This window comes from Phycodurus eques, chromosome 19 (assembly GCF_024500275.1).
Source record: "Phycodurus eques isolate BA_2022a chromosome 19, UOR_Pequ_1.1, whole genome shotgun sequence".
Lineage (NCBI taxonomy): Eukaryota > Metazoa > Chordata > Actinopteri > Syngnathiformes > Syngnathidae > Phycodurus > Phycodurus eques.
The window spans coordinates 791,401-810,345 of NC_084543.1; the positions used below are offsets into that span (position 1 = coordinate 791,401).

General features: G+C 50.5%; 2 protein-coding genes across 5 annotated transcripts; both read right to left on the reverse strand.

Moving 5' to 3' along the window:
• Positions 1 to 136: 136 nt before the first annotated feature.
• On the reverse strand, positions 137 to 7,038 carry LOC133418063 (serine protease HTRA1B-like). 2 transcript variants are annotated; one of them, XM_061706407.1, is made up of 10 exons: positions 6,085 to 7,038; positions 4,652 to 4,751; positions 4,471 to 4,585; positions 4,297 to 4,386; positions 3,633 to 3,827; positions 3,512 to 3,544; positions 3,108 to 3,274; positions 2,351 to 2,408; positions 1,338 to 1,433; positions 137 to 709 (listed from the first exon to the last, which is right to left on the reverse strand). In XM_061706407.1, the coding sequence occupies exons 1-10, from the start codon at positions 6,521 to 6,523 to the stop codon at positions 494 to 496; spliced, it is 1,509 nt and encodes a 502-aa protein (XP_061562391.1). In that variant the 5' UTR covers positions 6,524 to 7,038; the 3' UTR covers positions 137 to 493. The 2 variants fall into 2 exon arrangements, with proteins under 2 accessions (XP_061562391.1, XP_061562392.1); XM_061706408.1 differs by having other exon boundaries at positions 3,108 to 3,222; positions 6,085 to 7,035.
• Positions 7,039 to 10,224: 3,186 nt separating this feature from the next.
• LOC133418291 (pleckstrin homology domain-containing family A member 1-like) lies at positions 10,225 to 17,308 on the reverse strand. Of its 3 annotated transcripts, XM_061706836.1 has the most exons (12): positions 17,257 to 17,308; positions 15,701 to 15,939; positions 15,578 to 15,634; positions 15,402 to 15,447; positions 14,941 to 15,038; positions 13,902 to 14,015; positions 13,238 to 13,357; positions 11,851 to 11,919; positions 11,702 to 11,766; positions 10,912 to 10,975; positions 10,734 to 10,823; positions 10,225 to 10,526 (listed from the first exon to the last, which is right to left on the reverse strand). In XM_061706836.1, exons 2-12 carry the CDS (start codon positions 15,839 to 15,841, stop codon positions 10,347 to 10,349), a joined length of 1,044 nt encoding a protein of 347 aa, XP_061562820.1. In that variant the 5' UTR covers positions 15,842 to 15,939; positions 17,257 to 17,308; the 3' UTR covers positions 10,225 to 10,346. The 3 variants fall into 3 exon arrangements, with proteins under 3 accessions (XP_061562820.1, XP_061562822.1, XP_061562821.1); XM_061706837.1 differs by lacking the exon at positions 13,238 to 13,357 and having other exon boundaries at positions 10,227 to 10,526; XM_061706838.1 differs by lacking the exons at positions 11,851 to 11,919; positions 13,238 to 13,357 and having other exon boundaries at positions 10,226 to 10,526.
• Positions 17,309 to 18,945: the final 1,637 nt, after the last annotated feature.

Consider the following 18,945-nt stretch of genomic DNA (forward strand, 5'->3'; position numbering starts at 1 on the left):
TATTTCCCCGTGTCGATACAATTGATTCATTACTTTTTTGAAAAGGAACTCAATCTGTAAATTTTCCTCCGGAAGACTTACTAGCTGAAGACAGATCGATCCAATTGGATCGTAGGAAAAGAAATGGATACGACGATTGATGAATGAATTCATTCAATGATTCATTATAAACATAATAGAAACACAACAAAGGCATGATTTAAAAAAAAAATGCACACAATAAAAACATGGCAGACACAAAATTCAAAAACATCACACGCCATAATAAAAACAGCTCAAGGACTCTTAAAAATAATTTTATTTTCTGTTTAGAAAAATAGTCATAGACATAAAAACAACTTCAAAACGAAGCACAGTAACCAAGCAACCACTTGACGGACACACGAGTAGCAAACGCTTGCGTGTGTGTCTTTGATGTGCGCGTGAGACGCAAGGTCTCAAGGGTACGCCCGTAACGCCCGTAACGCACGCAACGTACGCAACGTCCCTCAACTCAGCAGGCGGTCCACCCACAGCGCCCCCTGGCGGCCGGAGGCCGTCTCACGGCTCGACGTACTCGGGCACGACGAAGAGGATGACGTCCTCGTTGCCCCGCCTCGCCACCAGCTGCAACGCGTCGTCGCGCCCGATGGCGGCGCTCACGTCGCCGGCCGACGACACCCGCTCGCCGTTGATGCTGATGATCACGTCGCTCTCCCGCAGGCCGGCGCTGCGTCGGGAACACGCCACAAAGACACCGTTCAAAATACAAGAAATACATCGCACGCCCTAAAAACAAGAACAAAAATTACAAAAAAGACACGATGAAAACAACAAAGACAAAAAGATCGAACAGATATCAACACAAAGACACGATTGAATGCAACCAAAACGTACAGACGCGACCTCGTGTGACGTGGAGACGTCACACGAGGAAAAGGCAATGAAGACACAGTTGAAAGACAATCAAACCAACAACAAAGATGCGCTAAATTGCAACAAAAACACAATTCAAAACATTACAAACATGGTGGAAAGAACAACGAAAGACCCAGTCATGATAAAAGCGCAGTTCCAAACAACATGAAAACACAACGACGCAATTTAAACGACAACGCAATCAAACCAAGAAAAGCACCCCAAAAAACCCAATCAAGAAACAAATCTGTTGGAATTTGTCATTGGTGCGAATTGTTCAGCTTTTTTTTTCCGGGGGTGCAAATGATGCCAGCTGGTGTGTGTTCGCTTGCGCTCTCGTTTTCTGCCCGCTTGCAGGATTTTGTAAGGACGGGTTTTGCGGTAAAGTTGTGACGACGATGACGGTTGTTGCTGTTTTAGCGAGGAAGAAGAGCACTCACGCCTCGGCGGGGGTCCGACTGAGGACTTCGACGACGTAAGCGCCCGACGTGACGTCCGCGAAGTCCGACTGTCTGTCCTTCAGCTCCTTGGCCAGACTGGAAAAAAAACAAAAACAAATTGCTTCATTTTGACATCATCGCAACAGGAAATGAACACGACTTTTTCTTCCTCCCGGTTTTCCATGGAAACCATTTTCAAGTCGTTTTGACTTTTGGCACCGGGCAAGTGTTTCCTACATGATCATAATCATACAGGTGAGAATATGAATATGTCTTCTACTTTATTGAGCTTCTCAACATATTTCTACTGGCCACTGCGTATCTTTGCTCGATTTCTATTGGCCACCGTGGATGTTTACTTGATTTCTACAGGTCCCTTTGTACTTTTACTGGACTTCTATTGGCCACTTACGACTCTACTTACTTTTGCTCCATTTTTATTGGCCACGATGGATCTTTACTCTAATTCTACTGGCCAGCGCATACCTTTGCTCGATGATGTTGGCCTCCAATACTTGATTTCTATCGGGCAACCCTTTTACCTTCACTTAATTTCGTGTGCCTTTACTCGATTTGTACTGGCCAGCGCATACCTTTACTGAATTTCCATTTGCCACGAGGTACCATTCTCGATTTCTCTCGCCTACCGCAAAACTTGATTCCATTTCTATCGGCTACTATATTCCTTTACCTTGACTTGATTTCTGTTGGCTACTGTGATTGTGACAATGCAATGTGTTGTTGTCTATCTTTGAGGCCACCCATTTCTATGTCATGGAAGGAACGTTTGTGTCACATTTCTACCGCTCCGTTATTATACACGAGTACAGCAGTAAAGCATTGTCATAATAATAGACCGGCAGAAATGTTCGCAGGTCAAAGTAGAAATCATTTTGTGGCGCCTTTAACGAGCCGTTGTGCTTTGGAGAGGCTCCCGCCGCCACGTTGGCGTCGTCGTTGCGTGCGCAGGGCGCGTGCGCGTGTGTGTGCGCGTGTGTGTGTGTGACACTCACGTTGGCGTGAGGCTCATCATCCTGATGCCGATGTACTTCTTTTTGCCGTTGCTCTTTCCTGGAGAAAAACGCAAAAACACGGTCAAAACAACACAGACACACTAGCAGCACATCAAAAACACAGTAAAGACACGCACAAAAACAAAATTAGATGCCATTCAAAAACAAAAAAAACATAACACAACAAAGCCACGATAAAAACAGAGACCTGAGAACAATAACAAAGACAAAAAAATTTAAATGGCGACATGAGAAAAACAACCAAGACATGCTAAAAACGCACATAGTCAGCGTTAAAACTCAACAAAGAAAACAAAAGCACACAAAAAACACAACGTAGACAATAAATTCAACAAAGATGACAAAAACACACGCGCACACGCACACACACTCCTTTACAACACCACAAAGACAATAAAAACACAACAACGGACCGATCAAAACACAAAAAACGTGACAAAACCAACAACACAAAGAAACACAAGAATGACACAATAAAAACTACAAATACTGTACTGGTACATGTTGGAGTGGAAGTTGAACAACAAAAATAAATAAATCACCACAAAGACGCCAAAAAACAACAGAGATCATTGAAGCACCACAAAGACACAACAAAACCAAAATCCTGAAGACACGATTTTAAAAGAGCTCAAACAAGAAACACTCCAAACAACAAAAAACAAAGTCACCCAAAGACACCCGCCGTAGCGGAAGCGTCGACCCGCAGGTGGCGCCGAAGGCCGCGCCCGCGTACCTTTGGCCTGGCGCTCGTGCGACTCCGTCAGGAACTGTCGGATTTTGTCGGACGGGATGGCGAAGGAGATTCCCGCCGTCACCTTCAGCGTGTTGATGCCGATGACCTCGCCGTCCTACGACACGCGCGGCCGCTTCATTAGGTACACCCCAAAAACTATTGGACGTCTTTGATTTGAAGAAATAATGCAATGGCTTAAACCTGAGCGGAAATTATTTTATGAGGAGAAGATTCTTTGAGAGACTTTGATAAATAATTGCTTCACTAATTATGAATACATTCAAAAGACGGTCGGCACGCGGGCGTGGCTGGATTTTTGTCCAATCGACGTTTGTCGTCTTTTTGCGCTTGAACGCTTCAATTGCGAACAATAAGAATCGAAAATGAAGCGGACGAGGACTCACCAGGTTGACGAGCGGACCTCCCGAGTTGCCGTACTGTAACCGAGCAAAAGCGCGAAAGTCAGCAAAACGGGCCTTCGCGTTCGGACGTTCGGACGTTCGGACGTTCGGGTTCGCCGCTCACGTTGATGATGGCGTCCGTCTGGATGTAGTCCATGTCGGAGTCGCGCAGGCCCAGCTCCTTGCCGCCCCTGGTGGTGGTGCTGACGATGCCGGTGGTCACCGTGTTCTGGAGGGAGAAGGGACTCCCGATGGCCACCACGAACTCGCCGGGGCGGAGGTCGGCCGAGCGGCCCAGCGGCAGCACCGGAAGTTTGCTCTGAAGCGCAAAAAAAAAAAAAAAAAGGTTTTTCCCGCGGCCGGACGGACGCAAAGCAAAGCCCGTTTGGACTGGGCCAGACGGCTTCTGATTTCACTCTTCAGTCCCACTCGCAAATCACCTTCGATTTCGCCTCGACCTCACCTGCGACTTGATTTCAGTCGCATCTTTTGACTTCACCTTTGATGTGACCTTGATTTGACTTTGACTTCATTTCTCAACGAATCATTGCTTTACCTTGGAATGCATCTTGGATGTCCTCTATGATATTTCCTCTTTGAATTCATCTCTCTTCCCTTTGATTTCATTTGACCTTTGACTTCCTCTTTTATTTTCCATTCATTTCTAATAACAATAGCTATTATTATGATTCAGACGATAATAGCGGCGATTTTGACGATTTCACGACGATGGTGCAAGCTGACGAGGAGCTGACATCGCGACGGCGCCGATCACGATCAGGACTCACGCGGACGTCGATTTTGATGAGAGCGATGTCGGCCTTCTCGTCAACGTCCAGAATTTTGGCGTCGAACGTGCCGCTGCTCTTCAGCTCCACCTGCGGGCACGACGCCAAACGTCACCGCGTCTCCTTTCTCCGTTTCTACGATACCTTGACTCGATCTCTATCGGGCGCACGTACCTTTACTCGATGCTTATTGGCCACCACGTGGGCGTTGGTGACGACGACTCCGTCCTCGGACACGACGAAACCCGAGCCGCTGGCCACCGCCACTTCCCGCTTGGAATAAATCATCCTGCGTGCGGAGGGATCGATCGTTACGACAATCGGTAATAGAGTGCTCACGTCTGACTCGTCGTACTTGCGGTAAAGTTCGATGTGAACCACGGCGGGTGCGATCTTCTCCACCACGTCGGCGATGAAGTTGTACTTGAGGCGAAGACCGTCGGGGTTCTTTTGACCTGCCGGGACGGAGACCGCGTCAACGCCTGCCGACCACTCGGAGGCCCCCGAGAGCAAGTCACGGTCAGTTGTACAGCGGTAGCTTGACTTGGGTTTTTGCAACGACCGATCAACAATCGCCTCTTTGGACTGGCGCCATATATCTTTTCTCGATTTTTTTGTGGCCAACGAGTTGCTTTACTCGATTGTACCTTTTGTCCTATTTCCAATGCTCGGCGTGCACTTGGACGCCATTTCCGTTATCCGCCGCAAACCTGAACTCGGTTTCGACGGGCAACCGTGCAGCTTTCCTCCCTTTTTGACAGGCCACGTGTTGCTTTATCGATTTCTGTCGTCTACGAGGTAGCTCGACGCGACGCTTATCGCCCGCCGCATCCGACGGACCGACGGCTGACCGAGTCCTGATCGGTCGCGAAGGGAAAGGGCGCCGGCGCCGCGCGAGAGCGGATAGCGGCTCGCGACGACTCGTGTGAAGCGTGCGAGTGTGCTCAAATCGGGTCGAGTACGCGCGCGGCAAACAGTCGAAGCTTATCAATGACCTCATTTTCCCGTCTGGAGGCCAATCGGCGCTCATCGACGACGTCATCCCCTTATCTGATCCCATCTGAAGGCGGACGAGCCCGAACCGGGGAGGATTCCTGAGCTCTCTGAGTCACCGCGCAACGGTTGTTGTGTTGACGGCGTATCCAAGCGCGCCCGCACAGGCGGCCGGAAAGAAAAACATCGCGATCCGCTCAAATCGGATTCAATAACGTCTGACCCAGATTCTGCAAGTCGCCGACGGGCCGCCCGACGTGTTCCAGCCGAAGTTCTGCGCGGCCGTTTCCAAGATCAACTTTGTCACTTTTGTCATAAAAAAAAAAAAAAAAAAAAAAGAAGAAACGATTCATACAAGCTCGTCAAAGGAAACGTCGCAATCCTATCGGCGCTTTTAATTGGCGCAAAGCTAAAGTAATTGGATCAGTGTGTTTGTTTCATTGGCTCGCTGGCACTTTTCTTTTTAAAAAAAATAGTAACTCATAGTAACTGATCGCAAATGAATAAAGATGTTTGAGAACCGCGAGCCTAAAAACGGTCACAGATGACAAAAGCGACAGGCCTGCGTTGCCGTGGAGACCGAGCGTCATTTCAATGATTTGGCGTGAGCGCGGATACGCCGAGGAAGGCGACCCCGTTTCAAAACTCGCCCCAGCAACGACTTGTGCCACTTGGGAGGGGAAAGCGATTGATTTGAACGGGGCAAATTTGCATGAGGGAAAGCGGCTCAGAAAAGGGACGGAGGGAGGAATTTGGGCCGCCGCTTGGATGTTCGCGCCCCCTCGGGGGACTCACCCTCGCCGCACGCGCCCCTCTGCACGACCAGGAGCGCGCGGCCGCGCTCTCGCCGCAGGCGGCACACGTTGCCGTAGGTGACGCCGTCGCTGCCGCACACGGGCTCGGCGCTGGCGCAAACGCACACGCCCGCTCCGGCCCTGCGCCGCACGGTGCTCGTGGCGTCCGCGCCGTCGCTCGCCGCGCACCTCAGGCCGTCGCCGCAGCGGCGCGCGTCCCCGCCGCACGGCTCGCCCTCGGCGGACGCGCACGCCGCGCAGCAGGCGCACGCGTCCGGCGCCACCCCGGCCGGGCAGTCGGCGGGCGAGGGCGGCGGCGCGCACCGGGACTTGTCGCACGTCTCCGGGCAGCCGACGGCGGCGGCGGCGGCGGCGCGCTTGTAGAGCGCCGAGAGGTCGGCGGGCGCGAGCAGCGCGCACAGCAAAAGGACGACGATCATCGTGGACGCTAGAGGAGAACTGCGCCAAAGGTCGGGCGGCGAAGTGACGCCGTCCTGGAGCCGCGCTCTTTAAAAGCGCCGCGTGAACACGGCGTCCGATTGGCGAGGCCGCCCGTGGCGTCACCGAGCGGGGCGGGGCCAGGCCGCGACCGGTCACTCCAAAATCGCAGGGTCGCGGTTCGGCACCCGCGGGTACACCATCCAAGTCTGCTCTCTCTCACTTTTTCTCCAAAACATCGAATCTCGACCGTCCCTCTGATGAGCTCGTTTCTAATTTGATCCAACCCGGTCACCCCGAGAGCGAAGCTCAACATCTTCATGTCGTCTCTTCGGTGCCGCCGTCTCTAATCCGTCCATCATGGCCGGCCTCACCACTGTCTTCTAAACTTTGCCCTTCATCCGAGCAGAGACTCGACTGTCACATAACACACCCGACGCCTTCCTCCGCCCGTTCCAACCTGCTCGGACCCGTTTCTTCACTTGCTGACCACACTCCCCGTTGCTCTGGACGGTGGACCCCAAGTATTTCAAGTCCTCCACCCTCGCTATCTCTTCTCCCTGTAGCCTCACTCTTCCCCCTCCACCCCTCTCCTTCATGCACATATATTCTGTCTTACTTCGGCTAATCTTCATTGCTCTCCTTTCCCGTGCACGCCTCCATCTTTCTAACTGTTCCTCCAGCCGCTCCTGCTTTCACTGCAGATCACAACGTCATCCGCAAACATCACGATCTGCGGGGATTCCGGTCTCACCTCATCTGTCAGCCTATCCGTCACCACTGCAAACAGGAAGGGGCTCAGGGCGGATCCCTGACGCACTCCCACCTCTACCTTAAATTCGTCTGTCCCACCTACAGAACACCTCACCGCTGTTCCGCTGCCCTCGTACACGTCCCGTATTATTCTAACATACTTCTCTGCCACTCCGGACGTCCGCATGCAGTGCCACCGTTCCTCTCTGGGTACTCCGTCATACGCTTTCTCTAGATCCACAAAGACACAACGTTGCTCCTTCTGACCTTCTCCGTACTTTTCCATCAACATCCTCAAGGCAAATAATGCATCTGTGGTACTCTTTCTAGGCACGAAACCGTACCGTTGCTCGCAAATACTCACTTCTGTCCCGAGTCTCGCCTCCACGACTCTTTCCTATAACGTCATCGTGTGGCTCATCGACTTTATTCCTCTATAGCTCCCACAGCTCTGCACATCACCTTATTTCTTAAAAATGGGCACGAGCACACTTGTCCTCCATTCGTCAGGCATCTTCTCACGCGGTAGAATTCTATTGAACAAGCTGGTCAAAAACCCCACCGGCACCTCTCCTAGACGCTTCCAAAACTCCACAGGAATGTCGTCAGGACCGACCGCCTTTCCATTTTTCATCCTCTTTCATGCCTTTCTAACTTCCCCCTTACTAATCATCTCCACTTCCTGGTCCACCACACTTGCCTCTTGTACTCTCCCTTTTCCTCATTCAAAGTATTCTTTCCATTTAGCGAGCACACTGCTGACACCAGTCAACATATTCCATCTTTATCCTTAATCACCCTAACCTGCTGCACATCCTTCCCACCTCTATCCCCCCGTCTGGCCAACCTGTGTCGATCCTTTTCTCCTTCTTTAGTGTCCAACCTGGCATACATGTCATCGTGTGCCTCTTGGTTGGCCTTTGCCGCCTCGACCTTTTGCCCTGTGTCCCATCTCAATGTATTCCTTTCGCCTCTCCTCCTCGGTCCTCTCCGTGTCCCACTTCTTCTTAGCGAACCTTTTTCCTTGTACGATTTCCTGTACTGTGATGTTCCACCACCAAGTCTCCTTCTCTCCTTTCCTGCCAGAAGATACACCAAGTAGTCTCCTGCCCGCCTCTGCGATCACCTCGGCTGCAGCGATCCGGTCTTCCGGAAGCTCCTCCCGTCCACCGAGAGCCTGTCTCGGCTCGTCCCGAAAAGCCGCACGACGCTCGTCCTGTCTCGGCTTCCGCCACGTGGTTCTCTGCTCGGCCTTTGTCTCCCTAATCTTCCTCCCCACCGCCAGAGTCGTCTTCCGGACCACCATCCTGCGCCGTCTAGCCACACTCTCCCCGACCACTACCTTACAGTCGGACAAGACGTAATCCACCTGCGTGCTTCTACCTGCGCTCTTGTAGGTCACCCTGTGTTCCTGCCTCTTCTGGAAAAAAGTGCTCACTCCAGCCATTTGCCTCCTTTATCATGTCCGATATTATAGAGTGCTATTTCTCAAGAAAGAAAAGGCATCACAAAATTCCATTTTTGAAGGGGGGCTGCAACAGATGCATGGCATTTACCTTCATTTGACATATGATTTGAGTTGCAAATGTTTTGGATGGATTTCAACTTGTATCTCAAAACAGCGCTTGCGTAAGTGTGCTTGCGTAATCCCGTTGCGCGCGCACGAGCTGAGTCAGCGCGCGTGAACACGTTTTAAGAGTTAGCGACGCGACGCGCGCCAAGGCAACACCCTGTCCTCTTGCTGGCGTGCGCGCTTAACTTCCAGGCTGCGCGACGTCAGCGCGCCGACTGCTCGTTAAACAACAAAGCGTTTGGCTCTCGACGGGGCCGAGTCGGACCATTCCGGTAAATGACGGCGTTGACGCGCACCGACACTTTGGACGCGCGCCCCCGACGGTCGGCCCGATGCCGTCGAGGCCCGCTCGTGCCGCCCGCCCGGGCGCACTTTTGCAAGCGTCCTCTGCTGCCGTCCCGCTGCGCGGATGAACTCCCAAGTCCAACAACGAGGGAAAAAAGACAACAACAACAAAAAAAGTCCTCAAGTGTGTTGACGGCCAGTCAAAACACACACTTCCCGGAAACCCCGTGTGTGTGTGTGTGTGTGCGCGCGTGCGCGAGGCCATCAAATTCCACGCAGCTCGAGTCAGTCGGCAACGTGTGCGCGCGTGCAGCTGTCCGGGCAGAAAACGGACGCGACGCCATGTTGCGGCTGTCCCGTTTTCGTGGTTTTGGACCCGCTTTAATCTTGTTTGTTTCCCTTCTTGCCTTGTTTTTGGTTGATTTGACTTTTGACTGTCATCGTGCCAGTTGCGGCTGGTCAATAGAGGGCGCTCGGGTGCCGCCCAATGCGGCTGACTCACATTGAAAAGCACAAAAGTGAATAAAAGCACGGACAATGAATATAATAAGAATGTTATAAAAATAGGACCAATTCTATGGATATATCTATTTTTAGATGAGTCGGGCGAATAGTACTCAGTCAACGATGAGTAAAATTGATCCGTTGATGGCCGCCGTCTGATTTGATTGACGACGTTCCCCGTTAACGCGCGGGCCGCGGTCGTGCACAAGGCGAACGATTTTGTCGAGGGAGTGCGTCGGAATCCGGCGCACATCGATTGACTTGATTCTTTTTCTTACGTACTGTAGCTCTGGACTCTTTTAACTTGATGTTTCTTGTGCTTCTGGACTATTTTTGTTTTTGCCATGGTCCTGGTAGCGGCTTTTGACTAGTTCTTGGCTTTTTTGTTTTTGTACTTGGTTCTTTTTCTTGTCGTTTTTGACTAGTTTTTCCACTTGCTTGTTGACACGATCCTTGTGGCTGTTAATGTAACTGTTGACTTTTCACATTTCCATGTGAAAGCAAAACAGTAAAGAGTGAGCTATCACCTCAATGGGACATCTTTGGGTGTGTGTTTTGAAGATGTTTTAATACACAAAGGCTTGGAAAAGAAAAAACAAAATCAGAAGCAGAGTAAAATGTAAGTCAGAAAAAGTTGTTGAATATCATTTATAAAAAAATAAAATAAAAAAAAAAGATGCCCGAGGATTCCCCACCGTCGTCAAATGGAATCACTCGTCGTCGCGCGCCATCTTCTCGTCGCTTGGCCGTTGCCACGGCGACGCTTGGGCGACCGGCGGGACAGAGTCGGCGAGAGGCGCAGCGGAGCATAGCGGGTAAGGTAGTTCCTCACTGAGGGCGTAGTAGAAGGTGGAGGAGGACGAGGAGGAGGCGGGGGGGCACCTGCGATCCTGCAGAGAAGAGAAGAAGAGATGATGGAGAAGAAGAGACGGACGGATCCCCGCCAGCGGTGGCCAAGTATCTGTAAGGTGGCTTCTCCGAAGTAACATTTTCACAAAGCAAAGAAAAACCTGGAAAAACTGGGGATTTGGGGAAACCTCCAAGCGAAGGGGAAAACTGGAATTGCACACGATGATGACGACGACGACGCCACTCACCGAGCCGGCGGCGCATCCCGGTCCTCGCTGGGCCACGACGGCGCCGGAGATGGCTTTAATCCAGCTGCGCATGTCCTCGGGACTGTCGCTCTGACACACGTGCGCGACAGCGGCATCTTGTGAATGCGCGTGGCTGGGTTTCTTAAAGGTGTGTGTGTGTGTGTGTGTGTGTGTTTACCTGCAAGTAGAACGTTCTGGAGCTTGTGATCATCTCGAAGAGGTTGTCCCTCATCATCAGCTCACTGCACAACACGACAGCGACCATCAAACATGGCTCACAGATCCCGTTAAGCGCGACTAGCGTTACTTGCCATCATTCCCCTTGAGGGATTAAAGTCGCGCAACAACACATTTCAAAATCCTAATCAAAAGCACACGAACACGAGACCTCGCGCTTTTCCTGGCTGTTCCCGTTTCTCTAATCAGCAGAATCGAAAACAATAGCGCCCCCTGCTGCCGTTACGGAATCCATCCATCCATCCATTTTCTGAGCCGCTTCTCCTCACGCGGGTCGCGGGCGTGCCGGAGCCCATCCCGGCTATCAACGGGCAGGTGGCGGCGTACACCCTGAACCGGTCGCCGGCTAATCGCAGGGCACTTACAAACAAACAACCATTCGCGCTCACGTTTCACACCTACGGGCAATTTAGAGTCTCCAATGAACCTAGCGTGCATGTTTTGGGGATGTGGGAGGAAAGCAGAGCACCCGACGAAAAGCCACGCAGGCACGGGGAGAACATGCGAACGCCACACAGAACTGTGAGGCAGACGCTCTCACAAGTCGGTCACCGAGAGCGGCAACGGGCGACGAGGAATATTTCAAAAGTGTCTTGAAATCGCTTTAAGTGTGTTCCTCTCATAACTTTGAATGTGTCGATGGCTTCAAATGTTTTTTTGCCCCTCGAACACACAACATTAGATCGTTGACACAAACGTTATGCGAGAGAGAACATTTCTTCATTGATCACCTTTGCTTGCACTCTTGAACTTTGAGGATGTCCTTGAGGGGGATCACGCGCAGCGCCCCCCTGTCCTGACGACACACACACAGCAGATGCTTTGGATTAACACGCACGCACGCAGGCACGCACGCGCGCGCGCACGCACGCGCACCCACCGAGTCCGACTTGAAGTAGCCGAGGCCGTTGGGATGCAGCACGAAGTACCTCCGCTTCCACGTCTTCATCTAACAGGAAACGCACGCATCAGCGTCGCCGACCTGATTCCGCAACACTCGGCTCAATTCTATCGACGGAACGCTTGAAGAACCATCAGACGGGGAAAAGCGCTCTCCAGAAATACGAATTCAACGTCATTTAGAAACAACAGAACCAGAAACTTGAGCAACTAAAAGAGTCTCAGGCTGCGTAGCAGTCAAAGAATTTCAAAAGAAGTTGATTTTTCGTATTTTAGGTGAAGGTTTGCGATTTGAATTTGTATTTATCATTCATTTTGAATGATGATTATTTAACTCTTCTTTCATGTTTTCAAAGATATGCCAAATTGTAATTTGTCCTACTTATATTATTTACAAAGGGATATGTCTTTTTTTTTTTTTTTTTAAATAAAATTTCACTCGTAATTATATTATTTACAATAGAACAAGTCAGCCAGCCATTATTGAATGAAATAAATGACTAAAAAAAGACATACTCTAATTTTGAATGAACAAGCGCGTGTTGGCGGCGACCGGCGCTCAGGACGTCGGTTTGAGGCTCGCTCGAGGTACGCTCACGGACTTCGAACACGATACGGCTCGCTCGCGAGCAACAAAACGTTACGTGGCCCGGCAAGCTAGCGGGACCACGAACGGTCGGACGTAAACATGCCGCCGTTCTGTCGAATCGCGCTCTACGGTTTCGGTGTGGGTGAAGTCATTGAATGACAGTAAGTGAGCAGCCATTATTTCTGTCACGTCGTCATGTTGGTTTGACCCGACTGATTAGAATCCACGATCCGACGAGAGCAGTGATTTCCAAGCTTTATGGAGCCGAGGAACACATTTTACAGTTGAAAAAAATCTCACGGCACACCGACAAACAAAAAGGTCACAAAAAGTGGATCCAGTGATGACTGTACCCAAAAATCCTGACCGTGTAAAGCCGACGACGACCGAAAGATGTTATTTCTACAAATGATTGCGCAATCTTAGGCTTTGAAAAGGGCCTGCTTGTCATTGACAACGCGGCGTTAATGGCGCAACTAACCCGCTGGGATATTTTGGGGGTTACCCGAGAAGAGACGCTTTTAGTCCGACACCATTTTTGGAATATCCGTCTCCATGTGCTGCTTCGCGCTTTTGTGTTCAAATACCCGCTGCTTCAACGGCGGTAACACCGGCACGTGCGCGCTATTCCTTAGCCTGTAGCCTGTAGCCTTAGCGGCCTTTTCCATTGTGTGTCAGCATTAAGCTAGCGGAGGCTATATGATTGTTTGAAATCCACTTCTCTTTGACTTAGGTTTGGTTTGACAGTAGAACAAGGGAAAAGGTTTTCGTGTCTGACCACAGCTCCCTGCTTGACGCAGTATCCCGCCTTGATGACAGCTCGGTCGCGGTCCTGGACTCGGCCGGACAGGAAGCAGGGCCCGCCGGCGGCGCCGCGCTCGGCCTCGTCCGCCCGCTCCTGCCGAGCAAACGCACACCGAGTTTCGATGACGCTGAGGGAAGTGGCCGCGCGGTGCCATCGGCGGGTCGCAATAGAGAGTCACAGAAAGGCGTAAAAGCCCACGCCCTTGGAGATTTTCGTGGCTCCGACAGTTGTTGTTCACAAAAATGCATTCCGAAGTTGGCGTTTGAAAAATTCCAGTGCATCTGAAATTTCACTCCGAAGCCCACGCTCTCTGACTTTTTGTGACTAGCGTGTACTGTCGGCCTGTAGTGCCAAAAAGTACTGAACATTCAACTTTGTGTGTTTTTGACATACTTGGCAAATAAAGAGGATTGTGATAATACCTTTGCCGCCACCTCTTCAGTGACTTGCAGATTTGCGCTATTGCCCGTAGGGCTCGGTCCCTCCGCCCCGCTATTCACCGTGTATCGGGTGGCGGAGTGATTCCGAACCCGGCCGCAGACCGTTTCGTGACGTCGTTGGCAATTGTGGAATTCAAGGCGCGGCTCCCGCGCGCGGACGCATTCCTTCGCGCACGTCCGGGCCCGCCGAGCCTCACCTGAGTGGCGGTGACGACGGGGACGCCGCCCACGATCTCCGTCTTGTAGGAGACGTGCTTCAAGGCGCCCAGGACTTCCTGAGGCGTGTCGGTGCCCTCGCTTACCTTTGGCACCTGGACGCAGACAAGAAAGGACATTTGTTTGGAAATGACAACAAAATGAGAAATACAACAGTCGTTGCTTCCGCACTGAAGAGTATATGTCTATGAATAGGAACGTCAGATGCTCTGTTTGGATCCGTGTATGTGTTCAACTAGCGACGATACAAGATTTCCCCAAAATGACAGTCCGCCGAATTGCTGCGTTTGTTCGGAACGCCCACTTCAACTTGAGCGCAACGTGCCGACAATTTGGAAAATCACAAGATGGCTTCCGGAGCGTTTTCGTGTGATGTTTTGTTTTTTATTATTTTGAGGATGACTTAGCAGATGTTCAAAACACTCATTCAATTTATTGTAATTTTTTTTTGTTGAAAATTCCACAAAGATGGTGGTTACTTGTCACGTTGCTAGTAGCAGTTGTTTGAAGATTTAGAACGACCGCAACAGCCATGCTAGTTTACATTAGCCCGTCTATGGCATTTCCCATCAGAATCAGCTTTATAGGCAAACATGTTACAAGACACACAAGGAATTTGTCTCCTGTAGTTGGAGCCACTCTAGCATGACAACAAACAGCCACTCGGCGAACGAGTGTTCAGCGTCATTGAGCGATGAAAGTGTACCGCTGGTCTGCTGATGCTGACACGATGGCAATTGTGCAAATGATGTGGAGTCCTCGAGCAATTTAAGCGGTTCAGAAAATGGATGGATGGATAAAGTGACTAAAAGCCCAATGATCTGGTACAGTGACGATTGTACAAATGGTGCAGAGAGTTCTCAAACACCTATGTTAGCTTTAAGCTAGCGGACCAGACAGAATTACGTGACAGGCTCCACGATCTCCACCTCAACATCACGGATTCGGCTACCGTACTTAAATGTCGCTTCTCTAAGGCAAAAATCATACACGGTTTGTGTGCGTTTGCGCAAGGCTCACCGTTATCTTGGTGGCGTTGTTGAGAACAGCGATCCACTCCACCAAGTCCTGTTGGTCGTTAGCCTGCAGGTAGAACTTGCGCATTCCCGCGTTTATCACTGCAGACACACAATATTGCAATACACACAGGCATATATTCTTTATCCCCTGGGGGGGAAAAAAAGAAACAACTAATATTATTGGCTCTGCGTGACTGTGTTACACTGCCGCCCGGTGGCCAAGCCAGGCGCACCAGGAGGAGCAGCACGATGAACTGACTCGATGCACAAACCCTTTCACTTTTTTTTAACATTCTATTTAATCGTGTTATTACGCTACGTTTTTCTACGGTACAATATTATAGAGTGCTATTTTCCTTATTTCAAAACACTGCTGTTGTTTTTTGGGGAAAGGAGGAACGACACACGGATAGTGTCCTCAATCGTTCTAGAACCTCCCGCGACCGCCAGGCCAGAACTCACCGAAGCAGAACTCCGCCTTTGGCCTCAGTTTGGCGGCGTCGCTCACCTGCGGTGGACGAAAAATGAACAAAACCGAAGTGGAAGTGGACAGGCAGGAAGTGGGAACGCCACAAACAGGAAGTCCAGATGGCGCTGGGCTTCCCGTTCGTCCTTCGCACGCGCTCGCGCTCGCTCACCTTGGAGATGTAGGACAGCTTGAGGGAGCCTACGTTCGGGGATCCTTCCGGAAGATTCTGAGCAAGGAAATCCATGCGGTAGGGGGTCACTTTTGTCGGGCTCGCGGACGCGCGCGCACGCACCTGCGGGTTGTCCATGTACCACAGGAGGCTGTGGCCCTGCGCGCCGAGGACGAAGTAGCGTCTCAGGAACTTTCCGCTGCCCTCCGTCTCCTCGATGTCCAGGAAGCCGCAGATGCGATTGTGTCGGTCCACGTACGGCATGGCCACCGCGTCTGCCGGCGCCGCCCGCCCCGCGACATCACAGGCGCGCCGCCGGCCGGCCGATCGCGAGTCGCTGACGACGCGCCGAGACTGCGACACTGAACATGAAAAACAATATATTGATGAAACGTGGCAGCGATGACTCGCGGAAGGTCACGTGGGATCTTGTTCTTTGCAGAACCAGAAACCCCCTCACCTGTTTCAAACACAAGCCACTGTCAGAGTTTTACAAAACGAGCTCACAAATACCAACCTCAGCCCGACGAACAGCTAATGCGCACACTCGTAGCATTATCGACAGGAACAAATGCAAGTAAAGAGCAATGTTTAGCTTGATTGTCACAACACTTTAATTTCAAGTGTCACCGCAATGAGATCTGGCTATAATGCCGTAATGCTTATTTGCTTATGCGCTGCCACGGCCGCACGGCACCGGGTGGGCGTGCGCCCAGAAAACCACAGCTTGTTATGTTTTCAATTTTGAAGGCAAGCTAAAAAAGTAAAGGACAGCTACAATTACGCCTCTCTTTATTCAACCATTTTGTTTCATTCATGTCAACGACGTTGTATTTTAGTTTGGAATATTACAGTATTATCACATGCCACACTCATTGAAAAAAAAGTTTTCTTTCTCTTCAAGATTTGTATTTTGACTACCCCTGATCTAGTGCTTCTCTAGTAGTACTAGCTAACTAGTACACAGTTTGTCCTCACCAGTAACATGTAATTGTTCTCACCTGTTGTGTAGAAGTGGTATATACAGTAGCGGAAAAAACATCACTCGTAAGACATAGTCGTTCTGCGTTCTGTTCATCCTATATTCTACTAGTGTGCTGGATGGATGTAATCATAGAAAGAATTATGAGCGTAACCCTTGTTCCTTCTGTTTCTTCTTCCTTTTTAATGCCTGCTACAACTAAAGGTATATTTGTTTGGACAAATATGATGATAAGAGTTGAATTTTAGAGCTGATCTCAAGTCAATTTCCCATGGTTTTCTTGTAAATAAACAAAATACAACTCAGCTTGCAGCATTGCACAATGCCACTAGTCGTACTAGTATGCAGTTGTTAACTAGTGCACAGTTTTAGCTTGCTCGTCACATGTAGACGTAGTCGTTCTTTTTGTGTGCAGAAACGTCCTACAATCGTTGAAAAAACGTCACTAGCAAGTCAGTCGTTGTACTAGTAAGCTTCCTGATGAGGACGACCACATGGACAATTAATTGAGTTGAGTGTCAAGAGTACTGGAATAAAGAAAAGCCCCAACGGATTTGAATACCGGGCCAAAAGTTACAGTTGCCGACTTGGCGGCCTAAACAACGAGCAAGTATCGCATCCGCGCTGGAAACAAACAAAAGCAACCCAATTCATAACCAGGTGGACTTTTAGCCCGGAAAGTTTCGGCTCAACTTACGAGAGTGGAGCTCAGTCCGCGTGCAGTTGCGTTTGTCCGTTTGAAAGGCAAACAGCAGCAACTTCAGGCAGACACGCACTGACGCACCATCCGGCGCCGAGTCGCGTGTCAACGGCGCCGCCATATTGGATGTGTCACTAATGTGAAGCTGCCTCATTCACGTGCTGCGGGAGATCGAACAATCTTGTTTTTTTTTTTTTTTTTTCATGTTTTGGCAGATGTTACAATAAAGAGCCATTTTGTTCTCAATTAAAAACGAGAGGCACAAATGGTGGCGTTTCCTTTCATTCCACCACGCAAAGTTGGATTCGAGGCAACCAGACTGTTCTTGCTTGTGATGGTCAAAAATGAGTTGTACACGCCGGTGAAATCGCTGTTCTGCCTTGTAATCCGTCGCTCACGCGTCTTGTGGCAAAACAGCTCGTTAGGGCCGCTCGAGCTTCCCGTCGAATGGGGCGACCTTTGCAGGGAAGAGCCGGCGGGACGTTGTCACGCAGACGACAGGTGACCACGTCTCAACATCGAACGACAACCCAAGACGGAAGGAGAAGACTCGCTTCGGGAAGGCTCTTACTCAGCGTCGGTATTCAAAGTTGCCCAAGAGACGAAGAACCACTCCGCCCGACTCTGAAGACAGAACAGGAGGCGAAATGGGGTGGTTTTCTCCAACCATCACATTCCGACGCATGTCAAACCCACCGACAAAAGCTGCTTCGCCCCAAAGACAAAATCCCGAGAAGCGAACTCAGCGACGAGCGCAACGACCTCAACGTCGGAGAGACGGAGCGACCGCTTCTCAGACGCACGGCGCAGCGTCGGCGGCCGGCTTTCTTCGGATCCAGAATCGGCGGTCGGTTTGCGTCTCAAGAAGATCGGACATTCCTTCACAGACAACAACATCCGAATTCTGGACAGGGAGGACCGCCGCTTTGAAAGAGGTGTAAGAGAAGCCATCGATGTCCGTCTCGAAGCAGCGGAGGAGCTTTGAGACGTCACCTACCGTCAACATTCCTCCAAAGGTGGCCTCATTCAACGCGAAGATCGAGTGACCCTAAGCAGCTTCGTCGGCTTAGAGATTCGTATGCAGGACGGCCGTTTTGCCAGCCAAGCCACACCGGGCAGCAACAACAACAACCTCCTGTTGACCGCTCCCGAGGAACAAAAGCACCCAAACTGCCAATGACGGCTAGATGCGTCGTAACTGGGAAGGACGGCAGTGAATGAGTTCAAGGTGACGAAGGGCAAAGTGTCCCTTGCATCCTTTGACTTCTCCACCTTGAAGCCGCCAAACGGGCAACTCCATGCCGTCGTCCGATCGGATGTTGTTCATTGTCGCTTGGCTGACATGCCGGTCAAAACAAGAAGAAACGTTTTGGACTTGTGATTGAACCAAACTCAGGCAGACAAGGAAACTTTGAGTTGATTTCAAATCAATGTTAGAAGCTTGTAGACTGATTGGAGCAAAGATGGGAGAACGACAACATCGATTGCTTTTTGTAATTCTATTGCTTTACATTTATTATTTGATATTGCTTCATGTACAAGAGATGCTCGGAATCAGAATCATCTTTATTTTCCAAGTATGTCGAAAACACTTTTGAGACGTCAAAACAAAACACCCTACGGGAAGAAGCTGTTGGGATGTCTGCTGGTTTTCGTTTGCATTGATCGATGGAAGAAGTGCTGAAC

What these genes read in the sequence shown, in the direction of transcription:
- LOC133418291 (XM_061706836.1), bottom strand. Translation starts at nt 15,841, where the DNA reads ATGCCGTACGTGGACCGACACAATCGCATCTGCGGCTTCCTGGACATC. An exon ending in CCGTCGTCACCGCCACTCAG is followed by an intron (nt 13,358 to 13,901) that starts GTGAGGCTCGGC and finishes TTTGCTCGGCAG; the next exon opens with GAGCGGGCGGACGAGGCCGA. An exon ending in GCTACTTCAAGTCGGACTCG is followed by an intron (nt 11,767 to 11,850) that starts GTGGGTGCGCGT and finishes GTGTGTCGTCAG; the next exon opens with GACAGGGGGGCGCTGCGCGT.
- LOC133418063 (XM_061706407.1), bottom strand. Translation starts at nt 6,523, where the DNA reads ATGATCGTCGTCCTTTTGCTGTGCGCGCTGCTCGCGCCCGCCGACCTC. An exon ending in GAGGGGCGCGTGCGGCGAGG is followed by an intron (nt 4,752 to 6,084) that starts GTGAGTCCCCCG and finishes CCGTCCCGGCAG; the next exon opens with GTCAAAAGAACCCCGACGGT. An exon ending in GCACGAGCGCCAGGCCAAAG is followed by an intron (nt 2,409 to 3,107) that starts GTACGCGGGCGC and finishes GTTTTTCTCCAG; the next exon opens with GAAAGAGCAACGGCAAAAAG.